The sequence below is a fragment of the Taurulus bubalis genome (genome assembly GCF_910589615.1).
Source record: "Taurulus bubalis genome assembly, chromosome: 18".
Lineage (NCBI taxonomy): Eukaryota > Metazoa > Chordata > Actinopteri > Perciformes > Cottidae > Taurulus > Taurulus bubalis.
The window spans coordinates 14,283,471-14,295,217 of NC_136606.1; the positions used below are offsets into that span (position 1 = coordinate 14,283,471).

An 11,747-nucleotide genomic window follows, 5' to 3' on the forward strand; every position below is an offset into this window, starting at 1 on the left:
ATACTTCTTCTAAGAAGACATTTGCCGGAGCCTGTCAGCTAACGATTGCAAAGTGCTTGCGGGCTTTCACAGATCTCCACGCCGCCGTAGCAGCAATCCCCATGTGCAAGTGTCCCATCCACAGTCGGCATTCCTTTAAACGGAGGCTGCCGGAGGGGCGTGTCCGTGGAGAGTCGCTCTTTTACACTCCAGCAGAGACACTGTGCACCCGCAGAGAGAGCTTCACCATGGCCCCAGCACTGAATTGCACACCCGTCATGTTGTGTTTTATTTATTTCTCGTTGCTGTTTACCAGTGTGTTTTGCGACGCGGATGCAGAAGAAGATGAACATGCCAAGCACACGTACACAGTGGAGATGTTCAACGAGGCAGTGCCCACTGCGCCCCACTTTGTGATGTTTTACGCCCCATGGTAAGTGAACCATTTGCTAGTTCACACGTTTATTTCCATACAACGTTGAAGAAAGGAATTGCAATAACCTTTGCAGCCGTAACTTTTTCTGCACAAGCCGTACAACGGGGTAACGGTTCGTTGAGAGGCGTAGGGAGCTAACCGGCAAGTTAGCAAACAAGCTAGTTAGCAGACATGCTAGTTGGCTACCTAGCCCCCTTCAACTGAACAGCCGGTGTGTTTAGCTTAGCTGCTAACTAGCACAGCCAAACACTTGGCTAACTGCACTTTACTGGCATTAGGCACTTTTCATAAAGGCCTCGGTGCTTCCAAAGGCTCGTAACGTAACTTCACTTCACTACTTCATGTAGTTGCAAACTTTTAGTGGACGTTGAACGGGGAAACTTAAAGAATTACACTCAGTTTGTGGCGCTATGCTTATTAACAGTTAGTTCAGAAAGAGTCGGTCACAGTTCATAGTTGTAGTTTGGGATGCTGTGCTTACGTGGCGCTCACTGATTGACTGCTGCTCACGTTACATGTCAGAGCGGGCCCCAAACTGTGGTCCGCGGACTTTCAGGGGTTCATGATGGGGTTCTCAAAGTGTACAGAAGAAGGCCACCATCTGCCTCGAATTATTTCTCAGAATGTAACCCCTCTGAACCGTGACATCATCTTCAACACGTGGTCGTAATGCATGTAATTCCACATTCCCTTTTGAACAGTTGTTTGCAAATTGTTGCAGACGAAAAATGTGTAAAAGCTTTAAGAATATCTTATGTTGTACACTGACGGTATTTGTACCACTGTTGTGTCCAGGTGCGGCCATTGCAAGAGGTTACAGCCGTCATGGAATGAACTGGGAGACAAATACAACAACATGGAGGATCCCCCAGCCTATGTGGTAAAAGTAGACTGTGTCCCGGACACCAAGTTCTGCTCCAATGTCCACGGCGTCAGGAGCTACCCCACGTAAGTAAACGTCAATCTAATACTTTAATTCATCAATTCATATTCATCTTTTGACATGCATTACATCAGCCCATATATTGCAATTTATTTTAGATCAACAAACTGAAATAATCTCTTAATTGAAAAAAAAAATGTCTTTGCATGTAGGATTAAAAAAAAAAAAAAAAAACACATAAGTCAAAAGTCCTATTCATCACTGATTGACAGAGGGGTGATACATTGTACACTGGCTTGCTTTTAGTGTACTATTCTGTCAGTATTTGAATGACATCCTGCTAACTCTAGGATGCTGACTGCATGCTGTACCTGCCAAAGCAGCAGTCACTGGTTAATGATTGACAGAAGCTTTATAACCAAAATGTCACAGGGTCCTATAGCTTGTAATAATGAGACTAGTTAGTAGTTGCATGGGTCACTGAGTTTAAATACACCTTCTTGTAACGCCTGTGAGTGAACCATATGTCTTTCATGCTACAATTCATTCAATTAAAAACATTTTTTTTTGTGTTACATGTAGGCTGATGTTGTTTAAGCCAGACCAGGAAGCAGTCAAGTACCAGGGGCCCAGAGATGTGAAGTCTCTGGAGACCTGGATGTTGAAGACACTCCAGGACGAGCCTTCAGTGAGTATTGTTCATGGTTTTAACACCTCAAGTTTATAAACCAGTGACTCTTGCCGTACGAGACCGGTGGTATTTATCGATGCTTGTTGTTTCGTGTCCTCCAGGAACCAGAGAGTGAACAGGAGCCTCCTAAAGCCCCAGAGCCCAAACAGGGCATGTATGACCTGACTGCTCTCAACTTTAAGGCCCACATAGCCAAAGGTAAATATCTCGTAGAAAATGTGCAGTTTAATGCTTCAAGCTCTGTTCTACCACTTAACATAAGCAAATGAATAGTTAAGTATATCCTGTTTATTTATGCAGCTACATCCTGCCTGCAACAGATAACCGGTTTCTGTTTTCGCACAAATTTTAAAAATGCCTTCCAATTTTAACCGCACTAAGTAATGTTTCTGGATCCCTCTGAGAGAATGGAAAGACTTCATTGCCTTGATTGACATAACGGACATTTCAACACGAGCACCTGAGTCACAATCCACAACGTCAGTCAACTATATAGCACTTGTCTCCTGTCACCTCATGTTTCTGGATTTTCAGACAACGAATGCTAAAATAAACAGGGCTCACGATAATTGTCTGGTTGAAATTGTGTATTTTAAGCTCTGCTGAGGTTGAATGTTTTGGTTTTGAAGAAAAATAAATGATTTCTTGTTTGGAGAAGAAAAAAGCAGGATATGACATACGCATTTTAAAACGGTGTTTATAGGTCCCACCTTCACATCTTGGCAACAGAGCTCCAATAAACGTTGTGTAATTGGTTGCGTATAACCTCTGTATAGGAGTTGTATATTTTCATTTCCGACAGTCTGGGTTGAGTTTGTTGTGGAATCAACTTTTTACAAAGCTCCATCAAAACAAAAATCAGAGCACTTTTTGTACCTTCGTACATAATTGTGTATTTGTGTGTGACTATGTTCATGTAGAACTTGGTATACGCTCCACAGCATTTTACTTTCTTAATAATTTATTTGTATTAAATGTTTTTGCTGGCTTTCTGCAATTCCTTTTTCTAATATGGCTGTTCTCTTGCTTCAGGTGCCCATTTCATTAAATTCTTCGCCCCGTGGTGCGGTCACTGCAAAGCTATTGCCCCAACCTGGGAGCAGCTGGCCACCACCTTTGAGCACTCCGATGATGTCAAGATAGGAAAGGTGAGTTCTTCAGATTTCTTTGGTCTCGCAGGTTAATGATCAAACTACTTGTAGGAAGCAAAACAATAAAACACCACATACTGTGACGGGTAAAAACAGAACAACCACCAAGTTTTTGTTTTTTTAAATCGTGGCATTCCTTCTTTCCACAGAAAGAAGGTTGCTGCATTTGTCTTAATCCAAATATAGCTGCTTTTGTGACACACGTTTGCTAAACTGTTTTTGCAGTGCTCCACTTGCTCTTGCCCTTGTTACGTGAAGTTACTTCATTCTACCGGTAGAGGTGTAACGGGCCGTTAGAATCTGTGATCTGTACGGATCACCTCCCTCCCTTGCTGTTTCTGTGTGAACCGCAGATTAAGTACACAGATTATCAGGACATGCTTTCTATACGTCGATCCCTGACAATGTTACATTGTTGAGATTGACAGGAGAGCTAGTAACGATGGCTGCACCGCTAACGTACAGAGGTTTCCTTCAGTATCATTATGCTGCGTTCAGGCTCTGGTCAGTATAAACGTGTACTGGGCGAACGTTATCATGATGGATTCAAATGTAGTCTTGTAAAATGTAGTTTTAGAAAGAAACTAATTAATACAGTTGTTTGAAGGAGATGTTTTCATAGTAATATATAAAATGGATATTGGATAGTGAATTATGGCCTGTTCAACACATCGTTAAAACTACTAATGACAAGATCTTTGTTTCTAATAAAAATAATTCAAATTGAGTTTTAGTTTTTTTTATATATATATATATATATATATATATATATATATATATATATATATTTATATATATATATTTATATATATATATATATATATATATTTATATATATATATATATATATATATATATATATATTTATTTATATATATATATATATATATATATATATATATATATATATATATTTATTTATATATATATATATATATATATATATATATATATATATATATATATATATATATATATATATTTATATATATATATATATATATATATATATATATATATATTTATTTATATATATATATATATTTATTTATATATATTTATTTATATATATATATTTATTTATATATATATATATATATATATATATATATATATATATATATATATATATATATATATATATATATATATATTTATTTATTTCCTTAACACCACAGATGACTACAACAAAGTAAAAGGATACCATTTATAATGTGTAATGGTTTAGCTTTACACTGACATCAGAGCGGTTCTTTTGTGCTGATCCGAACCGTACCCCCCTAACTACTGTTCTGGTCCTCTCGTTACCTGTTTGACGGAACAGGATGCTGGTCACATTAGAAGCTACCTGTTTGCGTTCTGTGCTTTTAAACGCACACCTCTCAATCAAATTAACAGGCTTAGTATTTGCACTGATGTTTTGTTCTAGTTTAATAACACATGCTCATATCTTTGTGACCTAGGTGGACTGTACACAGCAGTATGAGGCATGCTCTGATCACGGCGTTCGTGGATATCCCACACTGCTCTTCTTCAACAATGGACAAAAGGTACAGCATATTTTTTTGACTGCTGAGACTTTCCTGTACAAATAATCTCTTCATGCTCAGCCATTCGACACACTCTTTGGCCATCGCCTGCCTGCATCTGACCGGCTGCAGCTGCAGCTGTCATGTTCTGTCTCGTCGACACCTTCTAAGATTTATTGCAAAATATAACAAACTCCATGACATTACATCATACTGGGATGATTACAGCCATCATATGATTACATTGGCGCTTTTGGAGATGACTATGAATACAATGTGCAAGTACGGTATTCACTTCAGTGTGTGTGTGTCTTTTTTGTAGACCGATCAGTACAAAGGCAAAAGAGACCTGGACTCCTTCAAAGACTTTGTGGACAACCAACTGAAGGCTGTCGTCGCTCAGGAACAAGAACCAAGTGAAGAACAAGCGCCAAGTGAAGACCAAAAAGCAAACGAGATCCCCACTGATGAGCCCGCCAAAGAGGAGGTAACGGTGTGTGCAAACAACAAAAAGAAGAAACGCTATAGACAACAAATGTATGCTACAGGTGTTCATACATTCCGAAATGGTCAAAGCATAGTAACAATTCTTTAGTTGAAAAAGTGTTGAAATGATTCTGCCTGGCACATGAAAGGCTTTCGACACCTGAACATACTCATAAAACTGTTCTGACTTTAACACGGTTTTAACATTGCTATGTTCTGAATGCTGGTATCCAACCACGCTACAGAAGTGTTGCAGCCCATATAGTAAGACTTGGGCATATTTGGGGAATCTGCTTTGCATAAGAAGCTGTAAATGGAGGGGCAATCACTTCATGTAAAGTACAATCACAGATGTTTCATTAAGGGTGGACCAAACTAATTGCGTCCATCTTTAGCTGCATATAAGTAAAGCTCTCTAAGCTTAACACCTACTCTGTTATTAGTAATTATAGTTAGTCTGATTGATGCCATAGTGTAAGATGGGCATGCAATGACATCGTCCTGGAAGAATGTACAACAACAAAAGTGAGGCAATGGTGAAAGGCTGTTTGGCCACAACATCCCAGAGCAGGATAGTGTCTCCTACATGGCTTTGGCGTTTTGTTGCCCTGATTTGACAAACTGATGCAGTCATGTCAAAGGTTTATTTGTAATGCTTAACAACACTATACTATGGCATTTTTCAACATACTGCATGACCTTTACTTTTTTTTTACTATGACTTTCTTTCTGTTTTTTTTTTTTTACATGACTTTTTATTAGCATATTATTCTTTTTTCAACACACAATATATGGCATTTTAGATGAAAAATGTGCATACTTTATACTAAGATCTTTTCTGACATACAATATTATGACCTTTTTAATTTTTTTTCAACATACTATAATGTGACTATCCTATGATTTCTTTCAACATACTATACTGTGTTTTTTAAATTGTTTTCGACCAACTAAATCGTTTTTCAACATAATATACATTACTTTTTTTCATGACTTCATCATTACAACATATACTTTGATTTAATTTTTTATGACGTATGACTTTTTCAACATAGTATATCGTTTAAAAAAAGTCGTGTGAGTTTTAATAATTTTTTTAACATTCTAAACTATTACACTTTTTTTGGAATATTATTTTAATACACCATTATTTTTTTGTGTCTTTTTTTTCAACATACCATGCCGTGACTTGTTTTCGACTTACAATAATTTAACTTTTATAAACATGGTATATACTGTGATGAGTAGGTTTTCTCGGTCAGGTAATCATGGTAATCATGGTAATCATCAGAATCCAGCAAATTTTAATATCAGATTTTCTGTCCTCTCTCCAGTCCAGTGTGTTGGACCTCACAGAGACCAACTTTGATGAGACAGTAGCAAAGGGCCTCACCCTTATCAAATTCTACGCTCCATGGTAAGATCGTCATTCTATTATTCTTCATCCTTTGTCGACGTAACCCTACCTGACAATAACTTTCAAATGTATAAATATGTCTCGGTCACTTTAAGTGATGTCATCCCTGTGTAATCCTGCTGTCAACTGTAGGTGTGGCCACTGTAAGAACCTTGCTCCGACATGGGAGGATCTTTCCAAGAAGGAGTTTTCCGGCCTTACTGACGTCAAGATAGCCAAAGTTGACTGCACTGTTGAGCGCACACTCTGCAACAAGTACTCTGTAAGTATGTGGGCGTCATCCACAATTTATACCGCAAGACACCATCCAAACAGAACATGCCGCACTTTGATCTCTTCCTCTTACATACCCTTCTGTCAGCTTTTTCCTTTTCCTCAAGATTAAGTGTGTCATACAGGATGGTTTTATTACAAAGCCATAAAACAATATAACTGTCACATACTTTAATTAGATTCTACAGACTGTAATCCTAAAGCAGATTTAACGGGCATGGGGGTAAATATATGTCCGCACACACACTATCAGCTTTGATCATTACGCCAACTTACCATTGTATACAATGCAAGTTGTACTGCTTGCAGAATTCTGGCATCAAAGGCCAACAGTTCAGTTTTCTTTCTTATGACTTGATTGATGATTTATTGATGAATTATTTTGGTGTGTTGCGTTTTTCATCAAATATATCTTCCCATATAAAATGTTCTCATTATTGGAGTGGTTTTCCCACTTCCCTTTTGGGATTTTAACTCCAAGCAACACCTCTCTAAGTTTGGTGGACAGACGGGAATCCAACTTTTTGGAGTATGGTGCCTGAGTAAATTTGGTTTCAACTTAACTCGGGCACCATTTTTTTTAGTTTACTGGTAAATATTTCAACACAGCATGCTGCATAAGAATGGAATGGTTTTGAAGGATGACATGGGTACATGAGCACATGGGTTAAGCCGCTGCTGTTCTTCCCTCTTTATTCAGGTTCGAGGTTACCCCACCTTGATCCTCTTCAGGGCGGGGCAGCAGGGTGACGAGCATCATGGCGGCCGGGACCTCGAGAGCCTGCACAGCTTTGTGATGAAGCAGGCAAGAGACGAGCTGTAGAGTCGAGTCGGCACTCCACTGTCCACCACTCGCTCGTCCACACTGTATATCTGGCCAGTAGGACACCACTCAATCTCCTACAGTAGCCAAACCTCTCTCTATCTTTCTCTCCACTCGGGTTCTCTTCAGAAAGGAGTCAGCCAATCATGGAATGATTCAGCTGCGTGTTTGTTTGGGATGTGAATCTATTTTTCATTGCTGTTGCCAAACCTTAAATCTCCTGAAATGGAAAATACTATTCTATTGGTTGGGTCTGCAAATGAAGTAATTTGTCGGACAACCACTTTGCAAGCACTGCTCAATCAATCAGAAAAAGAATTCCTCGCACAGATAAAAGGTCTTTTGTCAAACTGGTAGCACTAAAAGAAAGGTGTGCCAGTTTCTTCTGTTTAAAAGGAAAAAAGGCATTTGTTACTGATAAACTTCTGTAGCCATTTTACTTTTTTTAAATGCTAAATTTTATACATGGGATCTGTTGTTAAATAACAAGCCATTAATGTTGAGGTACTGTCAGTCAAAAGTTCCTAAAGTTGCTGTCAGCCAAATGTGAATTTGAGTGTTAAGTTGAGGGTACTTTCTATCCATGCCAGCGATGGCCTGTCTGACTGAACTCTCAGGGAAACGCCCTGCAGACTAGAAGAAGTGGTGAAAAGGGAATGATTGTTATCACAGGTCTGATAATGGACAGTTTGTTTCTTAATGATGAGGATTTTTATCTTTTGGAAAGAACAAGATAAATTAGCATGGCTCAGTATACTGAACATCGCAATTGTGCATCTTTGTCTGACTGTGATCTCAATCATCCCTCTGCTCCTCCTGGCCTTCAGGGTCTCGGGCCTGGGCCATTTTGCCCCATATCTCCATCAGTGAACATCTTTAGTTACTGCTGCTACTGTGTTCTTCATTTCATTTTCAAATGTAGTGCAAACGGTGAGAATGTAAGGTTTCTGTGGGATAGTTCTCAGGCTATCGCCAAAGGTTTTGGGAACCAGTAAGTGGGGCAGGAAAAGACAGTTGGGTGTTGCAGGTAAAACATGCAGTGTTGAGCCTCCACTTTGGTAGATGCTCAACTGTCATTCACAAGTCTTTGTGATCTTTTCCAGGAATGAATGTTTCATCAGTGCTTTTACAACCTTACCTCCGTTGGACATTTTTGTAACAGTACTTGTGAGGGACTGAAACGAACATTCGCTGCAGCTCAGGGTCAGGTGGGCTGACTAGCTTCTTACCTTGTATTCTGACCACGATTTGTGATCTGTTCTTACCGTAGTGATTGAACCAGATGCATCTTGAGTCTATATCATTTGCTTTCCTGCTCCTAGATCATGTTTCCAGAAGTCAATTATCTGGCAAATCATGCTGTGAAGTCAACATCTTTAGGCTTTAACTCTGCTTCATGAATAGTTGGGGGATCTGGTCGTACGGTAAAGCTACACGTTTATAGGTGTAAAGAACCAGTGAAATAATTTTGCATTATTTATCAATTTGAAACCAAAATAATCCATGACTTGACTGGTTTTAATTCCCACTCTGACTATAACCTTTAGTGGGATTGTTTGAACTGAAATGTAAACTGTATCATGACCATCAACCCACAAATCCAACTTGTAGAAGGTTAATTGGTGTTTGAAGATTCAACAGTCAAAGGCCAAGAAAATGTCACACAGCTGGTTCTCGGAGCCTTTGCAGTTTCTTTTCTGTGATGACTTTGCCCATAACGGCTCATGCTCTTGGCCCAGGTTATGTGAGGTGTATGCAGCGACGCAGAGCATCTTTCTATCGTCTAACCCAGGAACACAAACAGTCAGAGACAACAGTTTTTTTTTAGTCTGTAAAAGTTTTTATGGATAGCACATGGTCTAAGGAACTCCAGTGACGGAAGTATTTTTTCCTTTGAGTCATGGGTTGTGCACTACCCATGGGTTTTGTACAAAAAAGGTGAATAATGGCAAGTTGTAACATGAGATTTCATAATAAAATTTTTCAAAAATAAGTTTGTATTTTCATTTCGTCCTTGCATCGGTCTGTTAATACGGTATGTGTTTTGTCTTTTTTAATAAAAGGTGCAATAAATAAGCTGAGAATGTACAAGTATTTACAAAAACAACAGACTAAACATGATCACAAATGTAAACAGCAGCTTACCAGAGGTATATTTTGTAATTTATGATTGGTTAGGCACGTACGGTATTGATTCTTGTTGGTGTTAGTTTTTCATTAAAATAAACTCCATGTCATTCAAAGCTCACAGTAACATATTCAATTGGAAAGACATAATTCTACCCTCGGGGGTTGAAAAAGCAAAAAGGGCTAATTTCAGAAACGCTCACACACACACACACACACACGGTTCTGCCGGCTGTTTTTGACTCGACATGTTTTTCCACAATCTCTTGATGGGTTGTCAGGGGTGGAAGCGTTTGTTAACTTTGCGAGTGCAGCAACATGGAAATGGCCATTTGTGGTATGTCGGAGGGATAAGGCTGTATTCTTCGGTTCTTTGGAGAAAAACATCAGTTTAGCCACAACATGCATCATGTTTAACCAGCCTGGTGAATCGCAGCGCAGCGTGTGCCCGGCAAATATTGACTCTGAGGGGATATTTGGAGCCGTGCGCTACTAAAATAGCCTGCGGTCACTTTGGTTCAGTCCATATTATATTTTAGGATTGCAAATATGGCTTAAAAAGAAAATACACGAGGAAAGAAATATGAATCTCCTGACTCCAATGTATCATTCATTTAGTATTAGATTGTTTGACTTAACATTTGCACTGAAAAGGACACTTGACTTTGTAATTTTCCATCTCTCTCAAACCATCTATGCACTTGTCTTTTAACCAGGTGATGTCACTGATTATTGTTGGTTTTCAATGCTGTGACATCACTGAGTCAACTCCCACAAGGTCGTGCGCTGTAGAGAAGCTGTTAATTAGTAATTATTTGAGCCCCCTCTGAGAACTGATCCACCGTGTTAATTTAGCAGGAGAGGAGAAGGAAAAGAAAGCAGCACTCTGACTGGGCCCACGACAGTTCAGTTTAGTCCTCTCCCTCTCAATTAGGGAGATGGTGCAGTAGCCTCTTAAGTATTCACACACACACTTCCATCAACACATAATATACAAACTGAAACACTCCATCCTCTCCACACTGGCACACAGTCATTCGTTCAGTCGCAGACCCGTGAAGTGAAAACTCCACAGCTAATAGAGAAAGTGATTGACAGCTCGGTGGCTCAACGCTGGCGGGTGAAGCTGCTTATAAGTGAACTGTCCCAAGAATATGTGAATAGAACAAGTCAACGGTCTTTCAGGGTGGACGTTCCTTGCAGGCTGAGGATTTGGACAGGAAGCTGCTGTCTAGTTGAGGTCAACATCACCCAGGAGTCACTTTTGCAGTCGCAGCCCTTTGCCAACCCGACTTCTAATCCGGCATTATTGGCCCCCGATATCGGTGTCAGTGGCAGCCACAAGCCCGAACCACCATGTTCTTGTATTTCTTCAGGATGACGTTGGAGTTGTCGTCAAAGTAGAGCACTGAGATGGCGTGGAGCTTGGTGGGGGCGCAGCATGGCTTTGGTACGTTGTCTGGGTTCATCAGGTGCACCTGGAAGTCAAAAGGAATGATTTAAACCTCTGTAGGCGTCAATCAAAGACATTGTATATATACTAAGCCAATTTTTCATTACTTCTTTGATCGACAAAACTATGACTTTTTTCAACATACTAAACTGCGACTTTTTTATACTATATTATTACCTTTTATAAACTTTCTTGGCATACGTTGGATGTTGTGAATTCTTTTGATGTACTATACTTTACCTTATTTGACATACTATACAATTACGTTTTCCAACAAACTATACCATGACTTTTTCATATCTGTTGAGATAATGTACTATGACGTTTGTATGACTTTTTTGACACAATACTCAGATCTTTTCATGAGGCAATTCTCTCTAACTGGACCTCGTTTAATTGAATACCCTAAAACTAAATCTCCTGCACCGTTTAGAACACATGAGCATGATACACTCCTGGGTCGAGGCCTTACCAGAGTCTGAACAATGGCGTGGTTGGT

At 39.3% G+C, this 11,747-nt stretch overlaps 2 protein-coding genes across 2 annotated transcripts in view; one reads left to right on the forward strand and one right to left on the reverse strand.

Moving 5' to 3' along the window:
• Positions 1–227: 227 nt before the first annotated feature.
• Positions 228–10,312, forward strand: txndc5 (thioredoxin domain containing 5; the record flags this gene model as incomplete). The annotated part of the gene is made up of 10 exons (XM_079233895.1): positions 228–412; positions 1,211–1,363; positions 1,881–1,986; positions 2,091–2,187; positions 3,022–3,137; positions 4,604–4,690; positions 4,992–5,156; positions 6,490–6,572; positions 6,705–6,834; positions 7,546–10,312. The coding sequence occupies 10 exons, from the start codon at positions 228–230 to the stop codon at positions 7,666–7,668; spliced, it is 1,245 nt and encodes a 414-aa protein (XP_079090021.1). The 3' UTR covers positions 7,669–10,312.
• Positions 10,313–11,123: 811 nt separating this feature from the next.
• bmp6 (bone morphogenetic protein 6) overlaps positions 11,124–11,747 on the reverse strand; it is a gene marked incomplete at both ends in the record, with an annotated part of 37,371 nt that continues 36,747 nt past the window's right edge. The window contains 2 exons of the mRNA XM_079234582.1: positions 11,124–11,273; positions 11,721–11,747. The exon at positions 11,721–11,747 is cut by the window's right edge and continues 84 nt beyond it. Of these exons, the coding sequence (XP_079090708.1) occupies positions 11,124–11,273; positions 11,721–11,747 (177 nt within the window). The remainder of the gene's footprint in view (positions 11,274–11,720) is intronic.